Source organism: Sinohyriopsis cumingii, chromosome 1, assembly GCF_028554795.1.
Source record: "Sinohyriopsis cumingii isolate HCF-2022 chromosome 1, ASM2855479v2, whole genome shotgun sequence".
In the NCBI taxonomy this organism is placed as follows: domain Eukaryota; kingdom Metazoa; phylum Mollusca; class Bivalvia; order Unionida; family Unionidae; genus Sinohyriopsis; species Sinohyriopsis cumingii.
In genome coordinates this window covers 63,066,885-63,091,974 of record NC_142961.1, presented here as the reverse complement: position 1 = coordinate 63,091,974, position 25,090 = coordinate 63,066,885, and the positions used below count along the sequence as shown (strand labels likewise).

General features: G+C 35.5%; 1 protein-coding gene across 2 annotated transcripts in view; it reads left to right on the top strand.

Annotated features, from left to right (window-relative positions):
* The window catches only part of LOC149806987 (uncharacterized), a 100,587-nt gene that overhangs the window by 61,792 nt on the left and 13,705 nt on the right, over nt 1-25,090 (top strand). The window contains exons 9-15 of one of the 2 annotated variants that reach the window (XM_089960407.1): nt 2,012-2,180; nt 5,785-5,964; nt 7,163-7,222; nt 12,398-12,502; nt 15,886-16,008; nt 18,818-18,907; nt 20,510-23,392. In XM_089960407.1, coding sequence (XP_089816533.1) covers nt 2,012-2,180; nt 5,785-5,964; nt 7,163-7,222; nt 12,398-12,502; nt 15,886-16,008; nt 18,818-18,907; nt 20,510-23,392 — 3,610 coding nt within the window. The remainder of the gene's footprint in view (nt 1-2,011; nt 2,181-5,784; nt 5,965-7,162; nt 7,223-12,397; nt 12,503-15,885; nt 16,009-18,817; nt 18,908-20,509; nt 23,393-25,090) is intronic. The other variant, XM_089960413.1, reaches the window with a different exon arrangement.

Genomic DNA, 25,090 nt, shown 5'->3' with positions numbered 1-25,090 from the left:
TGTTTTGCTAAATCAAAAAAGGAAAGAAATGGTCAGAAAACTCCCCTTTCAGTGATACTTGTGATATTTTGGCACCATTTCTAGGTGGATGAGTCTATCCAAAGAGTTTGTCTCACTAAGAGATATCTTTTATTATTGAGAATGACCACCCATGAAGTTTGGGTTGTAGCTGCATCACAAACCTTTATTAACTCATTAACCACTGGTGCCATGTTTACGTGGCAGGAGGTAGTAGCCTACTGCCAAGCTCTGTAGTGTCATGGTCATGTATGATACACTAAAGTGGGTGGTATTATAGAAAGGTAGACAGATGTAGCTCAACATTGATACCAAATAATCTGGAATTTCTAGTTTCACTACAAAATAGAGAGAAAAACCTAATAATTTAGACCCGTTTTTTTTTTTTTCCACCCGAAATTACCCTGTGGTCAGAATCTGATTTTGTGTCTGGCTTTTAGAATTTTTGGACTCAGATCTAAGACAGACCGGTCTGAACTGCAGACAGACAGGTGAACCTTTGCAAAGAGTAGGATAAGGTGGGCATTTGGAATAAAGAGTGTTCTCGATACAAAAATGATGGGTCCGTTAAGCAAAAAAAAAGTAACTCCAACTTTTACCCTTCTGATCATGTGTGAGCAAAATAAACAATGAAAAGCAATGTTTCTAAAACAACTAGCTATTAGGCTAATGGAAAATCTCTTGAAAGTCGATGTATTAGGATGTATTCAGAGATAGCCCCCAAAATGTGTTTCCTACTCGCATTTCAGGCAAAAACAGGATAATGTCATAAAAACAGCCTTTTGGTGGTCTCACATTTATTTTTTCCTCCTTCCTTCTAATGTGCATCAGACTGAGGGCATTTATGCATTAGACTGAATAGTGTCGGCCCTGCAAGTCATCTTGAGTCCGCTGTTGCATCCCAAAATCTCTGACATCTGTTATCCTCCCACCAGGCTGGAAAAGTTTACAGTTAATAATAGCAGATAATCTATTACAGTAGAACCTGTCTTGAAAGACCACCCTTTCTGCCAAAAAAGTATGGTCTCTCTAGGCTGGTGGTCTTTAACAAGTCACAATGCTATATAATCAATTAATTTGTACATTGAGAATATGGTCTCTCAAGACAGGTGGTCTCACATAGCAGTGGTCTTTCAAGACAGGTTTCACTGTACTGCTATTGAAATATAGTTTCTGTGGGGTAAAATAACTTTTAACTATGTAATGCTTTTCTGCTGTTATTGATGAATTACCTCCTGCCTCACTCTTTGCTTATGAGCTTAAATCTTGGTCCAGGTAAAAAAGAATGAAATTCCAAATGATGGAAGTAACTAAGGTTTTGGACTGGGACCGTGATGATTTCTGTTCTAGACATCTGGTTTTTAATTGGAGGAGGTAATTTTCACCTTGGACTGGGCACTAGTACCAGGAGAATAAATAGCCACCAATAATAGGAGCCATGCATTACATAATTAAAATTTGCTTCATCCATAAAAACTACATTTTTCAAAAACCACAAAAAGCTATCTTACCAAAATTTACAGATCTTCTTGCCATTAAGGTTTTTCAGATTTGTTCATTTGATTCTGATCCCTCATCCAATAATGGAAAACCTCAAAACAGCTTCCTTTCAAAATCTGCTTGACAGAATTTGACTGTATTTGACATAAATTATCTAAGGTTGAAGATTTTTCAATTTAATGTAAATTATATCATATGGGGTAAATGATGCTGATGTGACATCAAATATTGAGGAAGAGAGCGCAACCAAGAAAGAATTGTTTTCATTATATATCAAATTAATGTCACTGGATAAGATTTATACAGAAAACATTCTGCCGACCCAAATTCATGGCTATGTGCTCTTACAGTTCGATCCTGTTTTCCAATTTCATTCAAATTTCATTTCTGGGTGAGTAGGAAATGAGTGAATTATTCCATCCTTTACAGTTCTTTTTCATTAGAACAATACTTTCACTTTTTCATGAAATGTCGTGGTTGATTTTTATATCAGGTATATACTCTGGACTATGGATCAGTGATGACAGTGGAGGCAGCACAAATCCTGCCCCTCTCCGAGTCCCTCGTGTCCATCCCTGCCCAGGCTCTAATCTGCAGCATGGAGGATATCATCCCAGAACAGAACACTACATGGACTGAGGAGTCCATGGACTTTTTCAAAGGTAAAATATATATGGAATTGCATGACAATAGAAAATCATGTGAATCAATGCTACGATCATAGTGTTGGGCCTGGATTCTTTGAGTACTAATGTTAACCACAAGACACTTATCGCTGATTTGTCCAAAATGAAAAGTAGTACTCTTCAGACATCCAAAGTGGCCATGTTGAAAATTCTTTGAGCACTGTTGAAAAAAATTTAGTTCCTATTGATCAGACTATCTTATTAATGTTGGAATACATATATGCATTATGTTTTTCATTTTTAAATACTGTATTTGGCATCCTATGTCTATAGAATTTGACCAGGAAGTCTGGGGCATGTGTTTTACTCCAAATCAACTTGTATACAGATTATGCCATTCTAATCACTTTATCATAAGTCTTGTAATTTTTTGTGTCTAAAATAAATACGTTTTCCAAGGTATGAATAATAATGTGTACAGTTTTATCATTTGGGAAAGAGATCATGTATGAAAAGACACATAACCTGACCTTGGGAAAGATTTTAAAATATTTTCTTGATCATCAAATTCACATACATCAGATGTAATTGCGCTAAATGTAGCATGTACTAGTAATGTATGTTGTTTAAATTTGGTTACATGTATGTGTATTAGAATAGACAAATTAGTAAATGAAAAACTATCACTATGACATGGGTATTCCATGGAATTTTCTTCTTGTACCTTGGGATTATAATAAAATATGCCCTGAGAGAGAGAGAGAGAGAGGTTACAGGTTGAGTGTGATCTGTATTGTTCAGTTATTTGTGATCTTACTCATGTACAAGATCAATATCATTATCGATGAATACTGCTGAATAACAATACATTCTAGTTTTAATTATGATATCCATTGTCCCCAGAACCATGTTTTTATTTTACATGCTAATTAAATATGCTACAGTTTGGCAAGGTCAAGCCAGCTGAAGAGGGCAAAATTTGGGGGACAAGATCAAATTAGTGAGGCTACCAGTAGGGAAATGAGGTGCCCCTTAGGGTATTATAAATACAGAACTGTGTAATGATAGAAAATGCCAGGTGCTTACTTGTGTAAGTTTCTCAACCAGTGACATCTTTTGTTCTTGCTGACAGAAGTGTTAGAGCAATTCAGAGTAATAACAAAAATGAACAAAAATCAAACCAAATGATGATTAACTACAGGAGATGTACATGTATTTACTGGTAGACAGTAATCTTATTTGTTAGGGATCAAGAGGACGATATTCTTGCAAAGAAAATAACAGCATGCTAAATGGTCATTCTAATTATTTACCTAGCTGGAGTCATATGGTTATAAATAATATGAATATTTAAAACTGAAGGAGTATGGTATATTATTTTAATAGCTTCCTGGGTTCATCCTCCACCATTTATATTGGCCGCCATTTATAGCCTATCTTGTGCTGAAAAATGGTGTTAAACCCCACAACAACACGACAACAAATTTCAAGTCAGATATCAAAACACTATCTGCACTAAATTAGGTTCTCAGAGAAACACTTACTGACATGTGTTAGAGTAGATTGACACATTTTACGTTCAAGTACAAGAGGGCACATTGCATTTATGATCATTGCACTTAAACCCAACTAAAAGGTAAAACTAAAATATAAATTTCACTTCATAAAAAACTTGTTTCTTATTATATAATTGGTTTTTATTTGATAAAGTACTGACTTGAGTAGGCGTGACATTTTCATTGATTGAAATTTCATGGAAAATTATTTACGTTATTCTAAGAATGTTATTTGGAAAGGAAATGTAAAAAAATGTACGACTTGTTATTAAAAGTTGACAGTTTCATCATGGTGATTAAAATTTCCCAGTCCTCTCTGCTGTTTTTGAGGATACAACAAACAATATATCAAAGTTACAGTTATCAGTTATGATTACAATTTTCTTCAGGCTCAACAAATAGTGATCAAATTTAGAATAATTTCTTGTAAAAACAAAATTGGGATCCACACCTGACCCTGAGTTGTATGCAGGTTCATGAGTTATCAGAGTGAGAGTTATCAAGGGAGTTGTTTATATATCAGCAACTGAACATAATGATGAGATAAAAAAAAATATTAGTTCAAAAATTAACAGATAACAAACTGCATGAGTTGTAGTCACTGTCTTAATTTGTTGATGGGGAGAGGGTGTTACAAACAGTTTCCTTGTTCTTGATAAGATATTCCTTGCATGAGAAGATTGCACTATTTCTTCTGTTGTGAAGATAACAGATGGACTTCATTTTAGTGACGGTATCAAATAAGATGTTTCTTAAAGCATGTAATGCAGCACAGGGAACATGGTGACCAAGACAAGTTCTGTATCTGATCAAATGGAGCAGCCTGAATTGGTCTGTAAAGGTTTATTTAAAATTATTGACAACGAACTAGTCTGCTTGTAAGTAAATTTTTTAAAAATCTTGGTCAGTGATAAGAATGGTACATAAACAGATAAGTCTGCATCATCTGGAATCTGTGTGCTGGAAGTACAACCAATATGTTAACATGTATAAAACGGCACCAAGCTACCACAAAGATGCTGCTAGGCTGTGGGATCATGTGTTGCTTGCAAAAATGATTCAGAGTAAGGCAAATTTTAAAACCCAGTGAAAGATCATGAAACAAAAGATTAAGTCAGCAAGACAGAAAGGTAATTTGTTACTGTTGTTCTGCCATGGTGTAGATTGGTTAACATATTGGAACCTTTGATAGCGAAGATGGTTTGGTTATATATTCTGCAAACCAGTTCAGAACCTATTCAAATTGGCCATAATTGCAGCAGTTCTGCCTTTATAAAAAAAAGATGTTAGTGAAAGGAGATTTAGTTCTCAAAGCAAAATATTGACACTGCTCCGAGGTACAAGCTAACCACAAACCATTGAAACTTCGTCTGTGTGGTAGAAAATGTCAGAACAGTTGATGGGGAAAATAATCCTATAGACATAAAATGAAGATTTTATATATAATGGACGGAAATTATTTATTTTCCTTTCTTTCCCCCCAAGATCAGATATTTACTTATTAGATTGATAGTTTCAACGGCTTGTGGGCTAACATGAAACAGTAAAATAAAATGATGACTATGCAAATGTGTGTATATGTGTGAGCCAGTAAATGATTTTCATTTTGCAGATGCTTTTTTTTGAGAGGAATGACAAGAAATAGAAGAATATTTACCACCTGAGCACCAATTATGCATTTATTAAAGTCATTCAAAATCCTTAAATACTTGTTTTCAGTTAGGTGTTTCTACATCTTATAATAATGTTGGCACCCATCAGCTACCATTTGGCATAGTTTAAACCTGTTATTAGTAATTCCTCCCACCAGAGAGGTAGTTGTGAGGGACTTCCTTATCTTGAGAAAATTTCTGGCAGCATCTCTTCATACCACTGACAAACCTTTGAAAGAAGAAAGACCATCAAGTTGATGTGTACTGATAGGCTGTGTATTCTGAACGGGACCAATACGCAGCACAGATGTATTGTTTCATCCATGCAAATACCTTCATTTAAAGCTTTTGGGTAGATATAAGCAGGTGATCAATCATAGTGCCTTTTGTTGGAGTTTTTTTTCCCTAGCTAAATATTTTTGCTTCTTTCAGAATACTGCACCGAAGGTCGACTGTTTTTATATGTAAGCAGTTACGAGGATGGAGTTCACCATGTTGTCCTGTCCAAAGAAGAAGCTAAAGGTTCAGTCAATGCCCTTCTTGTGGACCTTGGTTTTGCCACAGCAATACCTGGATCTGACATTGACCTGGAAGTGCAAGAAGAACATGGAGGTAGTGTAGATATTTATGGATTACATTTTTATTCCCCTCTTCATGTGACATGTTTACTCAGCTTATATCAGCATGAGTGTACTTTACGTCATAGGAAGGTTTTCAATAATACCCGGTAGCCTCGGGTTTTTCAAACTTAGATGGATCTCTGCCCATAAGAGTAACTATTTATGATTTTGTATTATATTTTTAATTATTTGCCTCCACTGTAGCATAAACAAAATTCAGTTTAAAATTCATAAATATAAGACTCCACTAAATATATTAACATCATTTGGAGTGAATTTGCTTTAACATGAACATTTTCTCAAGCCACCTTAAAATTTATATTCATGATTACTGAAATAAAACATAGGGGATTACTATGCTAACTTGAAATACAAGTATAAATATTGTATGCTGCAGTTTAATTAATGCATCTTGGTAATTTTAGATTTTTAAGAACAATAAAAATAATTTTTAATAAACATATCACTGAAATTTAAACATTTCTTTGCCAAATACTGAATGTTTGTTGGAGATTGGTCATCATTTCACGTGATTTGGTGAGAAAATGTTTTACGTTGCTATCTATATTTGGCTTGACAGTGGTAAATGTGCTGGGCTAGTAGAGGTTATATTTTGGATAGTACGGTGCACATTTCATTGTGGGAACATGTTAAGCAAACAATATACAACATAATCCACCCACTATGATTGCTACATCCAGTCCTTGCCAGAAACGATGTGAAAGGATTAAGGTGCAATGTGGGAATGTAGATTTTCCGTAATTATGATGTATATGCTTTAGTTTCACTTCCATGGCATGATATAACCAAATAGTCATGAAAGTACACATAAAAGCCAGCCAACAACAATACCAGTAATAAATTCTGTGTATCTTTTAAAAACCAACCAGCAGCAATGCCAGTGATAAAATATTTGTATCTTTAACAGAATCATACCACTCTTCCTTTGTAAATGTCTTTTGTTATTTATATTTTCTTACTTATTTGTTACAGCTATAACTGCCTGTGCTAGGATGATCAGAATTCTCATTAATTTGCTGAGAATGATTTCATGTTTTTTAACAGAATTGCTGCTTCTGTCTTGAGAGTAAAATCCCTCTGTTACTGTCTTGAAACAAGATATTAAAAAACAAATAAAACAAAAAAGGCCACAGACAAAAGACAAGGAAACTTTTACATTTCTTTTGCAGAGGAATCTTTCCTGGAGTTTTCTTTATGCAGGGCCAATTCTTTTGGCTCAGTAAATGAAGGTAAGACATTCTGTTACCTACCAAATGAATTTGCAAGAGGTATAATGATTACCTCTATCCTTACTGTCTTTTGTTTTGAAATTGTTGTTTTATGTCTCCCATGTGATGATTGTTAAGTACGTGAATCATAATATGCAGTCATTTGGTGTTGGCTTTTACCATGGAAGAAATTATATCAGACAAACTAAAGATTTTTACCATGATAAATATCACAACTGGTGTGGAGGTCAAAGGGTCAACAGTCAAGGACATGGTCAGTTTCCTATATTTTTTAGGTGAACAACTTTTATCATCTGGTTTTATTTAGTATATCTGTAAATATTAGGCACAATACAGACATGATTTTTCTCCATTTTAAAGCGAAATTCCACTTTTTTCCTGAATTGAATCAGATTTTTCTCTGATAGGTGTTTTAAAAACGGTCTTTCCGGTTGCATTCCACACCGACCCTTGTAAATTATTCGTTCCATATATTAGCTAGCACTCGACTCTTGTAAAGAGTATTCTGATTGGTCAGAGGCTTAAATTTATCATGAATCTTTGTGTAATGGAAACTGATGGCAATGGAAAGAAGAAACATGCTTGCAAAACATGGCATCCCGAGTTGTTGAGAGAGACCATGACATGAAAAGTTTTGATAAAGCTTTAAAAAACGTAAGGAAATGGGAATGGCTGGAGCGAAAAGTTGACAGATATATTTGGTCAGTTTATAAGAAAACTGGATGCTAGTGGACTGGCATTTTTTTACCTCTGCAAGAAAGATCTTAATTACAGTAATCGCAGTTGGAAGAGTTTGGAACAGCACCTACAAAAGAAGCTGAATATAGAAAAATTGAAGCTCAGAAGGCATCTGGAAAAGTGCAATTAATTACTTTAAGAAGAAAGATTTCTTGCATGATAGAATAGATGTAGCCCTCTGTCAGAATATGCGCACTGCATGTTGCCAATACAAGCACCAGCTTGAAAGGAAAAAGGCTTTCATTGAGAAGGAAAAGAATTGATTACACATTAAGCCAAAAAAGTAAGTGGTGACAAAAAGGAAGGCTAAAGAAATCTTTGCCAAAGCCGCAAAATGAGCTTGACTGGCATATCAACAGGTTGTGTCCATTGGAGAAAAAGACAAGTGAATGTATGGGATTATTTGTATATAGTTGATGTACTTGGGTCTTTATTTTACAGATTTGGTATGAAAAGAAAGAAGTGTAATATATTTGCTGCAAAAATTTACAAATTATTGTGACTTAATTATGATGTGAACACTGACATGCACATGAAATAACCTCAGCATCAATAGTATTGGAGAATGTGACTTAATATTATGAAATCATTGAAGTCAAGTTGAACATTTTTGGTAAGTTTGTTAGTTTTTCAAATTATTATTTTGGTTTATTTTTTTATTGTAAGTTGCACCAGGAGCAGTATTTTATGAGTGTAAAATGTGTTTTTGGCCGCAGGCCTTAGGCCACCTGGACCCACAGATTGAGGGTGCTGCCTCTCGAGACCCCATCGGGGGAGAACACCCAAACCCTCCTTAAAAAAATATCAGCTTTTTTTATGGAAGGCCATAACCATGTCTGACAATAGGTGCACTAATTTCTGTTTTTCCATCAAAGGTTTGCCTTTTTTTGTAGTGGATGTTGCACCAGTGAGGTATAATGAGGACTTAAATTATTTCATTGTTTGCACAGTTGAAATGAACTGGGTGTTTGTATGTGATTGAGAGATGGCAAACATCATTGGCATAAAACAATTCCAGTATGCAGATCTAGCTAATTTTCCTGTGAAGGGTAAAGCAAACATCGAGGCAAAAGTTGATTACTGGTAGGTAGACAGTACTCTAGGGTTATTACCATGGTAATTTTATGTTTAGCAATACAAGCATTAAGTGTGTTTATATACACATTATCGAGTACACAGCACTTGTAATTATAATATAAATATTTCAGAGGAGCTTCTATCCCATTTTTACCACTATTTTCACTTAGAAAATTATTTTTGTTTTTTGGTTGGTTTTTTTTATACCACTGTGTAAGCTGAATCCTGGATGCATGACATTTGTCCTTTGAAACTCAGTTGCATCATTGTAGTCCAACAGTCCAGTAATAAGTACACAAACTACAACAGTAGGTCATGACAATATAAATAATTGTCAGATGACGGAAAATTTTTCTGCACCAGCAGCTAGGGTTCCATAAACTTCTCACTGATGAGACATGGTGACCAGTTTAAAAGAAATTAACCAACAAGATCATTTTATGTTGAGTTCTAAAGATTATAAAACCAGTCAGAATTGGGGAGGACTAGATCACCCCAGCACATGGGATGTAACACATCCACGTCCTATCAAGCAGCGCCTCCTTTCTGTATTCTAGGTTAGGCGGGCCAGATGTTGTGTACCATCTTAATCACAGTGTGAATGCTTCAAGTTAATCCACTTCATCAAAACTATTTCACCTCTGTCCATCTGGGAATTTCTCTGTGTTGATTTTCTGGATAGAAGATTACCAAGCTTTCAGAGCAAAGTGCACATTGTTAGCTCAGCTGCACAAAAGTATAGAAGAGCTTGTACTTCATCGACGTAATCATAGTTATTGTAGATGTTACCCAATGTACATCTTTGCATTTTGGTCAGTTTTTATGATTGTGTAGATTATATGGTTGCAAAGTTTTAAAATGTGCATACATTCCTGAGGAGTACCATGCCACCACATTAGAAGTAGGTCACTATGACTTACTGTTGCTACACTGACTGTGTACTTTCTTTCATTTAGGTCAGTTTATGTGACATTTGTACAGTAATGAAATTTTAAGTGTGTGCATCCTCAGTAGTGATCTACTTTTCATGCACCATGGGCCATGTGACCTACTTTTACACTTTATATGCAGCTGTTTTATTAGGTGAATCTTGGAACCTTTTGCTTGCATAGTCATCAAACTGAAAATAGTATTCTGAAAGCAGAAACATGTAAAAAAAAAATATTAACTGTGACCTTCGTTAGACACAATATTTGACGTAGTCATCATGCAGTGGTAAAGAAGTAGAAGTCTTAGTCCGGGCAGCTATGTGCAGCTGAACTATTATGTTTTTGATAGTTTATTTAGGATAGTTTATTTAGCCTTTTAAATGAAATCCTAACTTCCGGAATGAGTATTTATTAACTTGAAAGAGTTTTTCGTTTGATTACAACTGGGTGTAATTGTCAAGATCATAACATGGTCAGCATAGGCTAAAAATATATTTTGAGGATTAAAACAGAGAGAATGGGAAGAGTTCAAGATTCAAGATTTCTTGCCAATAAAATGTATGTTGTCCAGTAAACAACAGAGTAACAGATAAGGAGAATATCCTGCAATATTGGGAAAAATGAGTAAACGGAAAAATAATTATTTTAAGTGCCAAGCAATGTGTGTACCAAGATTTAAATGACATTTTTAATGGTTTTGAAATGTGCATACTAACAATACCTCCTCGAATTTCATGCTTGAGAATAAGAACTATTAATTTATGTTCTTGAACTAAGACTGTTCTTAATACAAACTTTTGATAATTAATGCTACTTTTAAATGAAGATATTAAATGCTTTGAAGTTATATGTAGCTTTCTTGCTACAAACATGTACATATGTATACACATATCAATTCCGACTTTGAAAAGGCCACCCATCTTACATGGCCATTTTCCAGAAGGGGTAGCCATATTAAATTGGCACCACTTTAATTTTAAACATGCATAGAACATCATGAACTTCAACTGATAGCATGTTTTATATTGTATAAATGCTCTATCATCAAGTTTTTTTGTGTGCACTGTACATTCTCTTACATGTTTTTTTCGAGTCGTAAGACACCTTTTAAATCATTAGAAAATTACATCAAAAAATGCACTCCAACTTGAATTTTATTTTTAAAAATATTGAAGTGTCTGCTTGAGATAAAACCCTTGAATCCACTGCAGCATCTTCTCATCAACCCAACCCTTTTCTTGCATATGTACAATCCAAAGTTTCAGTGTATGAATATTTGTTAATTTCCTCATGCCATGAAAAATTATCATTGGAAATGACACATCTCCTGAAGTGGAAACTGCAAGGACTAGGGTAAGATTTTTTTATTGGCACCAGTCAATCAAATTCTCTTACTTTTAACCCCTTATGGACAGTCCATCTAGGAATGATATCAAAGTACACCAGTTTCATCCATGTTAATGATCATATTGTCGGTGAAATCATCTTTTTTCTGACCATTAAAAATTCACCGAATGATTTTATTCTTACCTTCGCTTCAAGATCTTCTAGGAAATACTGGGTCTTCGATGTCCATGCATGAAGCATTAGATTGTGACGCTTTAAAAAGTGTTTCATTGTTTCAGTTTGTTTTCAAAATTCCTGTATGGTTAAAAGGGAACTAGTTAGCTTTCCTATGTCGGCTGACTAGGTATTTAAACAAATTGGCACAATTAAAAGAATCTAAAATGTCTTTTGAGGTCGACTTGCTTTGTAATAAAGTAACCTTTCTTTTTTATTCTGTGTTGGTAAGTTCAAACAAAGAGTTTATTGCTCGCTGCTGGTTGTGTTTATTCACCACCTGGGCTTCTATTTGCTTTCAACCAGTGATCATAATTGATGCAAATGAGCATTGATGTTTACAGGGTAAATAGTATACACAGCAGTGTCTTGGTTTAATAATACTTTCTGTAACCCATGCTAGAGAAAAGATTGTCATTTGCACTCAGTGAACGTATTTTCATATAATGATTTTTATTTGTTAGATACTGTCATATAGTTGACCTGGATATAATAGTCTTGGTTAGTTCGCACCTTACACCGTATCATGTGTGAAAGGCATATGCCTCAAGCAATATGTTAATCTTTCTCTCTTGCTTTTGCTGGATCCAGTTTTCAGTCTGATAACATATTCAGACCTTTGAGTACAAGGTTCTATATTCTATATTCATGTTAATTTTGTTTTTCTTTTTATGGGTGGGGGCATGCAAATTCATGACATGACCTTGGTGAAAAGAATTTTTATCTTATGTTCTGGGACAGGAAAAAAAATGATTTATTTTATCGTGTCCCAATATATACTGTAAATATGGTAATCACCTTTAAATGCTGATCTAGAGCTCTGTACAGTCACCTATAAATGCTTAAAATTTTAATATCAATTTTATTCCAGAGACCACTGCTGACCTTTTCGAGACCACCACTGACCTTGAAGAAAGCGTTAACACATCCGTGTTAAAGTCTGACGTGTCTGATGATGGTATATTATCTGAATCAGGTAATCCTCCTATGTATTGTAGCTTATCATCACAAATCACTCTTAACAATTGTTGTGATTCCCATTGTTTCTTGAAATTGCATGTAACAACCCTGAATGTCAGGCCAAGTGAGCCTGCCATACATGCCAACCCTTATGCTCTTGGCATAATTATTAGGTTGCTTATTTTAACCTAATTATGTTTTACGTTTACCTGTAAATGGATTATGCTTTTCTGGTACATTAAAATGAAATAAAAATACAGCAATAAAAAGTTTTGTCATTTATATCATCATCTCTTGAATCCCACTCGTCAGCTCAAGATAGGCAGCCTTGCATATGTTCATGACATGTTGGTGCAATGTGAGAGTACTGTCCAGAGTAACACCTAGGTTTCGTACTGAATGTGTGAATTTAATGTTGGTGTTGCTGATATTTATTGTTTCAGGTAAAGGATGTGAATGAGAAAGTCTTTGTGTTGTGATCAGAATTTGAGAATATTCAAAAAGATGACTGCTGCATAAGAATAGCAAAAGAGTACATTTGTCTCTCCTAGATGTACATGTGCTTTTCTTATTTTCTGTTTATATTAACTGTACATAACACATTTCCAAGAAACCAGAAACATTTGTTCAGTTTGAAACTTTGCCTGACATTTTTATTATATTGATAATAGAGTATGTTATTGGACCAGTCTGTATTTTTAAAGAAAATGGCACCAGATGTTAAGTGAAACAGGTATTAACAGTACGACTTGTGAATGTTCTGTGACTGAAAAATGTTAGAACAGATGGATCTATTGAAAGTTCAAAACTTGTCAGTAAAAGAACAAATTAACACCGTTTTAAAAATTTTAAAAAGATGAGAGTGATGCAGTCATATTGAACTCATCATCATTGCAGAATTTGTGAACTTCATGATCATTCAGCGAAGTTAGACGTGTAGACTAGTTAAAGTTAGTCTTGAATATAAATAATTTGTCCGTTTGTATTCTGGTTCTAATCCACAAGAATTTTGACAGCTGCAGAATCAGGTTTGTAGTAAAGTAAAAGAAAGAAAGAAAAAAACCATACATGTTTTCGTACATTGTACTGTAATTATGGCATGTAATATGTAGGTTACACTTTTATGCTCAGATTACACTTAGCAATCATTATGCTTATATCTCTCTTGGGCATGCCACATTATGACCCTTCATCTTTTTTTGCATCTGTCGGCATTTGCCATTTTAAATTCTGAAAGGGGGCCCCGAGTGGCTGAGTGGTCTAAAGCACTCTCCGTTACAGATTACTGCCATCTCACCTGTGTCTGTGGCAGTTTGAGTCTCGGATTCAACCAGTGTGGGTATGTGAGAAAGCTTGCCAGTAGCTTCTCATGGGTTGGTGGTTCTTTCCGGGGATTTCCTGGTTTCTTCCTCCACCATTAATACTGGCCACCATGTATAGCCTATCATGTGCTGAAAAATGGTGTTAAACCCCACAACAGCGTCAACAAATTTTGAAAGAAACTTGTCACAAAATTTGACACTGAGCATGAAGAGTTTTCAGATGTATACAAATGATGCTAACCTGGATTCACATTGTGTTCACTATCACTTTTAACTTAGAAAGAATTTGCTTTGGGTTTTTGGCATTTTAAGGCATTCTTTAAATGAGCTCTTCTCATAAAATTTTCGAAAGCATTCAAATGGTTTTGATTTTTAATCATTCTTGGAGAAATGGCATTCAGTACAAATGATACTTGTCTCCAACAGCTATGGCTGCCATTATTAAAAATGAAAATGGAACATCCTTTAAACATGTCTCAAATTCAGCTGTACAGAATATGACCAACTTTGACAGAAGACATATTGACATAAAGGCCTTTCAGTATTTCTTTGACAGAAAACATCTTGGCATAAAGGCCTTTCAGTATTTGCTTGAACAGAAAACATGACATAAAGGCCTTTCAGTATTTGCTTTGACAGAAAACATGACATAAAGGCCTTTCAGTATTTGCTTTGACAGAAGACATTTTGGCATAAAGGCCTTTCAGTATTTGGCATAATGCTTATATACCATGTACCATCAAATGTGGATGAAAATGTAGAATATAGAGAAACCTTGAAATAATAATCGCCTTAACTGTAATATTTTTTTAATATGAATAATTCAGAATCCATACTATTTAATAATTACAGGACATCAATACAGATGTGATGGGGAGATAAGACTGCCCTAAAAGTATTTTTCTCAAAATTTAAACCCTGGTGAAGGCACACCATGAACTTGCTATTGGTATATGTCAGTTCTATATAATCCATTGTAAAATATATGCTATCTTTTCTGTCAAGAATAGTTGAGTTTTCTTTAAAGTTAATTGGATTCTTCAAAGCTAATTAGATTTATGTTAAGGCTGTATCTCTTTTCCTGAGTATGCCACAGTACTACATTATTTACATTTCATACACAAGCTTAATTTGTGCAAGTTCAGTCTCTCAGGTGGTTTTGACAATCTTCCAAAAGGTATGAAAGATCCATTTTGCCTGATTGGTACTTCCATGCTTTCATGTGAGTCAGACAAAGGATCAGAACATGGAACATTCACTCACACAGGCTCTCTTACTGGGGTAGGCATGGGAATTCAATTTTTCGCCCTAGTTCATATCTGCAATGTATAAATAAGATGTACATGCATAACATTTGACAATGCCCCTCCATGATATTTGATTCATACTTCATTGTTTACATGAAGTTTTTTGTCATATTTTGTGTGTGATGACAATCAATTTCTCTCTATAGTTTTCTTTTTGATAATTTTTCAGTTTCTTCAGTTTATTTGACTCTTGTTTGATACGTTGAAATTGGAAAACAAACTTCATTCAAAATGTATATATATTTTTCTCAAGAAATATGCCGTATCTGATGTTTATGCAAAGTTCATTTAATGGAGTTAATGCAAACCAAAATTATTTAAAGATTTAATAACTTGGGCAGAACATAATTTTTATCCAGTTGGTCTATACTTGACAAGAAAAATGCTTTTGGGAGTTTTTTTCATTACAATTAGAATTTTTAAGAAAATATCTCAGCTAGATTGCATCATAAGATGAAGAAAAAGCTGGATATATTCAGAAAAAACCTCAATTTTCAAAGTTGCATGTGAAGAGAAAGCATTAAAATCCCAAGTTTTTGTTCTGGTCTTATAAAGTTTGGGCAAATGACACATTATTTTACTTGTGGCTAAAATTTTCATTTTATGTTACATTGATGGACATCCCATTTCTCTACCATGTCTTTTTATAATGGAGCTGAAGTTAAAATTGTTTACCTATTTATGATGACAATGATAATAAACTTGACCACAAAGAAGTAATATTTTCTTCTTTTTGACTTTTTGTTGACCCTATTCTGTTTTCCTTACAGCTGTCTCATTCACTCCATCCGAGGAAGGTCTTGATTCAGATTCAAAGCAGGAAGGTGCTGGAAATTTCAACTGTAAACTAGAGGCATCTACCCCATGTCATCGGCAGAAACGACATGTTGTTGGTGCGTATATTGAGACAGTAAATTAGGTGTTGTTCATTGAAATCAACTTGGGTGATGTCTAGATCATCGAAGTCATGTTGGTAAAACTAAGTCGTGTTATTTTCTGTACATTTTGACAATCAGTTATTAAACAGAAAATTATGAATGCAAATGAATATTTTTATTTTTATTTTTCCAGCATTTTTTAAAAATATTTTTTTCAGTCTTTCAGCAGATCACAAGGAATTTGCAAATTTGGTCATAAGAAGGCAGCTTTTTCATACAGTCCACCAGTTTAATATGCACACACATGATGGCTGTTCTTTCTGTGCCTTATGGTCAAATGAGGTGTGGGATTCAAGAGAAAGCTGCCAGTACTATAGAAACAAGCAGAACGAAGCTAAATCTTTCTCATTCTTCTCATGAAGACCCTCTTCTCAGGAGGGGTCATTGTCACTTTCCAGCACAAGGATGTCACTAACTTAAAAGAGTGGAATTGTGTATGCTTCCAGTGCAGGGAAGTCACCAGCAATAACAGAGAAATCATTGGTGCTAAATGGTGCAAAGAACTCACCAACACCCGTGTGCAAGTCCGACTATTACCATACACTGAAAGTGGATATCTTCTATTTCAGGCATATATTGAGGGAGTCTCATTTGTTTAAGTCAGGTTGCTCATAGAGACTTCTCAATTAAGTCTCCATTACCTAACTGGTCATTGGGCAGTGACTGGGTAAAGGGCATCAGTCGCCAGGGGAGTGACATGCACTGGTCACTGTGTGTATATCACCAGGCATTGGGTTCTATCATGGGCCACATGACCACTCACTGCACTTTAATCACCAGACTGGAAAAGGATATCTGGTCACCACACCCATCCATTTTCTTCATATTTTAGTTCAGTGGTTCCCATTCTGTGGGCGGTTGTGGGGTATTCAAAGGGGTTCATGGATTCACATTACTATGCAGTGAGTCTTGTTCCTCCAGCCAGCATTATTAATAAGTGGGGGTCTATGAATGTTTCCGTTGTCAGAAGGGGTCCTCATATTTGAAAATGTTGGAATTACTGCCCTACTTCAATTCCTACTGGGACTGTCACTCGGGTTTAATCATCAGTTATTTGAAAGGGATTTTGTTGATGCTTCCATATTGCCAGTGCTCTGTTGAATCTATACAGGGCATACAGACTACCATTACCTGGTGTCAGACTACAGTTCACCCTTCCCACTCATGGTCTAGTGGTTGAATTACCCCATATGTTGGCAGACATTGCAGATTGTAGTTTCTCCTTGTCCCCTTCTCCAGTGTTTTATCAAATAAGGAAGGGTTACCTTGAGGGGATCACAAGTCCCTTTGTTCAAGAGAGAGTACAAATAGGGTAGTCTTGACCCTTGAACAGGGACAGGGTCATGAACTCTTAGCCGTCCAGTTCCCTTTTCCTAGGAGAGACAAAAAAATGCTGATCCTGTCTTGCCTTGTAAGATATTTTTGCAGTCCTGGTAGGTCCAGATGGTTTCCAGGAGGACTCAACTGCATTGAATCTTCCTTTCGGGTCTCAATCTCCATCCAAGGGATAGAAGATGAGGCAGTTTGAACTTTCAATAAGGTTCACTTTTTCAAGTGGCATTTTTTTTCTTCTACCTTTTCATCAGACTTGTTTTACTTTTTCCAAATTAGTCCTACAGTCCTAATTTTTTTCATTTTTTGTGTTGAAAATGGATTATACACTGCATAAATAGCTATAGTGCAATGATTTAAGATGTGGTTGTTGACATGGTGCTGGGCATTTAGGATGATAGAAGCAGCCTGGACTATTCTTTGACCTTTTAGGACTTCACATTTCTACTTGGATAAATTAACAGGCGAAGAAAATAGTTGGAACCATTTCAGGTCAAATCGCAAAGTGACTTTAATATCTTTGCATCCATCATCTCATAGTGGATTAGTCAATTATAAAAGGCTATCAATCTGAAAGAGTGATCTTTGAGAATCTAAAGGCATTGAAGTTGGGGCTTTTAGATGCATCTTTAGCCTTTTGTAATTGTTTTTATCTTTGGATGATTGAATAAAAACTTTCTGGCGATTTCACTCCACTTTCTCATTATACCTTCATTTGGTGTTGCAACAATGCTGCATCAGATATATGTGCATTAGGCCAGATATGTCAGTCAAGCAAGCTGTTGGGCCATCCTCCAGTTTGCGGTAGAGCATCCAACTGACAGTAGATGCAGAGTTCCCTTTTACGAATATCTGGGGCCCTCAGCCTATCACCAGGCTGGCAAAGACAGCAATGAAGTAATAGCATGCAGTATATTTGTGCTGTTAAATGTAGTTTTCTCATTTACGCAATATGTACCCACTATTATTTTCTAGTTGTCTTCCCCACTCTGATCTCCTTTCCAAGAAGGAAAATAATCTGAATAATAGAAGTAACTGAGGTATCGGAATGGGATCATGTTTGTTTTTCTGTGTCTTCCAGTTAGTAACTGGCAGAGGGAATTCACTTTGGACTGGTGGTTATGCCACATGAAATGATAGCAGGTAATTATTACAGAAGTTAAAATTAGTTTACCCCCCCACACACACACACATCAACTACATTGGCTATGCTTGAAACAAAAAATGTTAGCAGATTTTATAATTTTTCACCAGAAGTATGTAAACACAAATGAATATGAAAAAGTTTCACCAACTGGGCTGCATAGGTATTTGAAGTTGTGGAATATAGGAGTAAAAGTTGTAAAGCCACTATCCGACATTCACGGTGCTGTACTATTGAATCCATTCTTTTCTTGATAAATGTTATCCAGTGTTATTTTCTTTTGTAAAGGTGAATTCAATAGTGAAGAGGCCATTGATGGTCCAAGCAGTCCATTAGAACAAGATTATTGTCTTGCCAACACAGTGCAGGACACAACAGGTAGTAAAAGTACTAACAAATATTTCATGTATATTGGATTGCATGAGGCATAGTTGACATATCTGCATGTTCTTATGGGGACAAACCTTGGTACCCGTAGTCTTCTAGACTTGGTGGAAGTGTGATTTTTTAACTGTGTCTTGCATGTGTTGTGAAGAACCTTGATGAATTCTAACCCAAGAAATCAATTTAGGGAAGACTCTTAGAAACAAGTTTAAACCCACAAAGGGCTTATGCAAGACAGTGTTTATGTCAGATTGTATCAGTATACATTGAATGGTTCTTGATCTGTGCATTACAAGCAACATCCCAGGTGAATATATGGAGTTAAATTTTGGCAGATTAACAATTAAAATTTATTTCTGTGAAGATCAGTTAAAAAGGTTGCAAGAAATGCACTTTCACCACTACATGTCCACTTGAAGATGCAATCTAGGATATGGCTAAATTGTCTTCATATCTTGAAGGGCTTTTACCATTCAAGGCAACTGCTATCATCCTTTGATATTTCTGTACTCTGTAACTGTCCCAATTGATACATGTGTTGTCTAATTGTAGAAGTCGTGATTGGTTCTTCTGTATTCTAATAGTAACAGTCTAAAGATTATAAAGAGTATGGCATAGGAGATGACCATAATTATGAGGTTGTATCTAAGATGCGATTGCTTGATTTCAACAGAATTGGAAAACATGGTGGAAAATTATTGTATCCTTGTACTCAAATTTAACTTTGTTTACCAATTTATATAAATCCTGGACATGCTTTTCTTGTGTACAAACCTCAGTATGCAGACCAATTGCATAATTCAGGGATCATACATTTGCTGTATAACCTTGAAAGTACTGGGCTGAATAACCCTGAAAGTACTGGGCTTAAATTCAAGGCATTGAAATCCTTAATCATTTGTATTTAAGTTTTCCAGTCCATGAAAATCATTTTTTTCCCCTTCTAAAATTGTATTGGATGATTTGTAGGTGCCCAAATGTTTAAAAACCGTAATGCTACCTTGTAATTGAAGATAACAATTATTGATGTTTGAAGATGCACCACCAGCACAATAAGCCATTTTCAATTTTTCGCTGAATATCTTATTAGGTCAGTGTTAACTGGAGTGCTTATTCAAGGTTAGCAGGTTAACCAAGTTTGGCTGTTAGGTTCTACTCTACAGCTGTTTTTTGGCCTTCACAACAAAACCTAACAGTCAAAAAGACCCTCAATAACATTATTTTCGGTTGTTCACATTATCATTTACAACAGTTGTGGCTCCTAATTGCCTGACCTCCTGGCTATGACTTGAAATATTTCATTTCAGCCAGTTATCAAGCACCTTTTTATTAAGGAGACCTTAAATGGGTTACATTTTCAGACTTCCACATCATTTTGATGAGGAAGAGTTATCTCTCTTTAATACTCATTTGCTCCAAACTTTGGTTTTCCAACATCAGTCTTTCTGTTCAAGGCCTTAACAAGTACATTGTAGAAAGCCATGCACCCATCAATGCTATTTTAGTTGTCTGTACAGTTGTAACAGATGTACATTAAATGCATATTAGTCAATAAATATTTCTAAAAAAATTATATCAGTTTTATCTTATTTACAGATGGCAAAGTAATCTTGATTTCCAGTAATCAGAAATACACAGAAACAAGTAATGACTTGGACAATGATCAGCCATTTATTCAAATGGGTCTTGTGGTTGAAGAACCTGATCATGAAACATTTGATGTCAACTCTCACCATATTAAGTTTGGTGTCAATTTTAATGTTAATAGCATTCAGGAACAGTTGGATTGCATAGATCTCACTGGTAATGAAGGTTGTATTGAAGTAGAGGATGTTTTGTTGTCAAAAAAGATAAAAACAGATGAGAAGGAAGCCTTCATTGATATAACAAACATTGAATCCTTTGTTGAGATTGGGGCAAATTCAGATGTTATTACATGCATGGAAGTCAGCGAGAGTATGGTAATGCTAAATAAGACTGGGAACTCTCAGAATGAGCCAGATGAAGACCTAAAGACCATGGCAGACAATATAGGGGTTTTAATCAAATATAGTGTTGATAGAAATAAAGAGGCTGATAAAACAGGTGTAGAGGATGATGTCTTTGTGAAAGATAATGAACCTTTTACAGCGGGTTTTGATGAAGATACAGAGATAACAGAAAGAAAAGATATCCAGCATGAGACAGGCTTAGAGGGAGAAATTGTTGCAAAGGAAAATGAACATTCTAAAATTGATTTTGATGAAATAAAGAGTACTGTGCTAACAGAAAGAAAAGAGGAATTTCAGCATGCAATTGAGCTCGTAAGTTTCATTGACAATGTTGGAGAAGAATCATTTGTGGAAAGTGACCTTGATCTATCATATCAGCAACTTATTTACAGGAGTCCGACTGGCTATACTACAAGTGAGTTGGACACGACTGACTTGGCAGAAGTAGAAACTTATACAGAGGAGAAGAGTTCCTTTCTTGAAAATGGGCAGGAGTCAAGTGGTGTTACAGAGAGTGAATCAGAAATCACAGGATTCACTGATTGTAGCATTGACACTACAGGGTTTTCAGGGTTGAGTTTTGATCAAGATAGGACAGATAGTAGACAAATGGAAGGTAAACTTGATTTTACAGGTTTGGACTCCATTGACAGGGACTTGGAAATGACTGATACAGCAACAGAGGATGATAAAGATGAAGACAACGAGTCTGACATGGGCAAAAGTAGTGATGGAACCCCAGGAACAGACAGGTGGAAGGATAGGAATGAGAATTTGAGCAGATCCAACTTGTTTTCAAATTTGTCTTGTCAAGAAACGGGGGGTAATTCAGACGAGAACAAGTCTGCAGCTACTGATCAGGACAGTATCACGGATTCCTCATCAGAAGTAGCAGACCAAAGAGTAACCAGTAACAGAAGTCACGAGTGTTACTGTGAGAATACAATTGAGAAATCCATGGTGGTTTCTGTTGACAAGATTAGTTGTCAAAATGAGACTGATGATCCTGAAGCAGTGAAAGATATGATGACAGGGAATAAGGACTTGGCTGAAGACCTAGGAATGATTGAAAGTAGTTCAGGTTCAGTTGTAACAGATTCCAGTGAGATGGCGAATTCATATTTATGCAAAAAAGCAAAAACTTGTGAGGGAAGTTGTACGCTAACAGAAACTAATGAGATTTATCTCCCAGAGGAAGTTGAAGTGGAGAATGGTTTGGCTTGTGATCCCACTGATCATGGAACAGTTTTATGCATGGAGCATGCAGGCAATCATATAGAGATTAGAAGTGCAGAAGGATGTGACATTTTAACTGCAGAAAGAAGTGGAAGTATTGAAATTTCTGCAAGAATCATACAAGTTGCGGAAGGCAAGTCAAATATCAGCACACAAAGTTATGACAGTGTATCTGCCTTGCAGAGAAGTCCCACATCTGGATACATTGTAGGAGAATCACAGAGTAACACAGGGGTTGAACCTGCAGATGTATCCAGTTATGAATCCTTTTTCACTGCAGAAGCATCAGAAGATTTGGTAGGGGACTTGAGTCAGGGGAATACCGACTCTGATGATAATATAGCTTGCCACAGAGATGGCTTCTTTGTCTGTGAGAATTGTAGACACGAGTTTTCCTCAACATTGGAAACTACTGGTTGCTCCTCAGATTTTTCATTTTATGTTTGTGAAAGTTGTCAAAGTACTGCAACAACAGAAGAGTCGTATGTAAGATCTTCATATGGAGATTATACAGGAATGAAAGTTGTGCTTACAAAGGGAGGTAATTTAATGGAGGAATGCTCCCCAAATGTTTGTGTTGATGATGTGTTTACCACATCTAGCCCAACTGTGGAATTAGCTGAAGTTGATTTTGTCGAGAAAGATTTTAATGAAGATCTGATTCAGGACAAAACTGAAAGTTGTGATTCAAATAAAGATGTAGGTAGCCTAACAGAATCTCAGCTAGAGGAACAAGTTAGTTCAGAAAAAGGATCATGTGAAATTAATAATAATAATAACAGCATTTCCCAAGAGACTGCCAATATCACTTTATTTGAAGAGGTTAAATCTCCAGTTGCCAAGATGGTACAGAGTGTTCAAAATCAGATTGAAGGATGTTTGCATAACTTTGAGAAATGTGCTCAAAGATTTCTTGCAGGTGAACCAGACCTAACAAATCCAGAGGCATCAACAGAGTCCAATGATGGCAATCTGAAGGAAACTGAAATTAAAATTATGAAATCAGGTACTATATCTACTAATGCGGATGACATGGCAGACTCGAGTGAAGCTGACAAGACTGATGTCATTATTCAATTCCAAGAACATGATAAAAGTACTTCATCCGGTGAACCTGAGGAGAAATTTAACTTGAATGTTCATGCTACCAAGTTGGATAAAGGTCATAATACTAGCACTCTGTCCACAGATAAGGTACATGAGACTGATGCAGGAATCCAGGTACTTCCTAAAGATGGCACCAGAAAAACTGGTGAGACCTGTTGTAAAACCCAATTTCAAGTTCTTTACTTTTAAACTAACAGCATGAAGCCCAGTTTTGTTTGTTCTTTCTACTGTTCATTACATTTTTCATGCCAGCTTTGTTTAGATGATGCTCTTTTACATGTACCATAGAAGACAATTGGATCCAAAATCTTTATTTTTAGCAGTGAGTTTATCTGTGTCCTCACTTTCAGCATGATTACATGCAGTGCCTTGTGATATATTGTCACCTTTTTTCAACCATTTTGTCAAAAAATCGATGTCTGTAATTTGAATATTTTAATTTTCACAGGCAAGTTCCAGTTCTCTGTACAACATCTCATAGAAACAAACAATCCTGACCCATTTAAAAGTATGCTCCTGAGAGTCCAGTAAAAGGCCTTTAAGAGAGACTGACAGACATTTTAAAAATGTATTACTGTTTGTAGTGTCATTGATTGGAAGCATTATTGTAGAAAAGAAAGATCTCTTCATTACCACTACAGTAAAATGTTAATAACTTGAACAGCAGTCAATCAAATACTCAATTTACTTTTATGACTAGTTCAGTCATGGAGTGTTAGTTGTTGCCATGGCTGAAAGCTTGCAACACCTGAAAACTCTACCAAAACTTTACACCCACAGCACTTGTAATTTTTGAAGTTTTAATTTAAATAAGCAAAATTATGGAGCCATGGTGGCTCATTGGTGAAGGCATTTGGCTTGGATCCAAAAGAATAGGTGTTTGATTCCCACCATCTGATCATCCTGGATCAGCAACCATGTCAAGGCCTTGAGCAAGGTAGTGTGCTACATACATCTAGACACCATGCCAAAGCCTTGAGCAACGTAGTGTGCTACATACATCTAGACACAATGCCAAGGCCTTGAGCAAGGTAGTGTGCTACATACATCTAGACATGATATAACTTTCAAAGTGTGATGGTTCCATGAAATTGAATCGATCATGTATGCAAACACTAGTATTCACACAATTTTACTATTTTTTTATTTTTGCTTGAAATGCATGTGTTGACTGCAGCATAACCTGACCCTAACTAAAATGTAACCCACCTGATACTTGTTTTACAAATTTTGTACTGTACGCCACCTATGTTTAAAAAAAGGGAAAGAAAGCAGCATAGAAATAAATATGACGAGCTGAACAATGTCATGCTTCGCAGCTGTTAGCTTTTGCCCTCCCCATAATAACTATCAGTGGTAAAAATGGCCACTAATTATCAAACAACTTCTGCAAGTTAAGATTATTATTGTGGAAATCCAGGTCCATATTATCATTATTATTGTTATTATTATTATTATTATTATCATTATTAATTATTATTATTGTTATTATTATTATTGTTTCCAGCTTGTAGTCAGCTCATATTTCACTCATGTAATGACTAACTATGATGTCTTGACAGCTTGCGAACACCATACATTTATTATGCTTTAATTTGCATGTGCATTTTGATTTTGATTTTCAGGTTTTACTGTGCATAGTCTTCTAAGGTATCATATTGCATCGTTTCAATTTTCTAATATTCTGTGACTGCTTTAATGGCGTAGGGATTAAAGCATCTGCCTTGGATGCAGGAGATCATGGGTTCGAACCCCAGCCGAGTCATACAAAAGACTTATAAAAATGGTATATGCAGTTGCCTTTCTTGGTGCTTAGCATTAAGAGGTTAGTGTTAGGACTGGT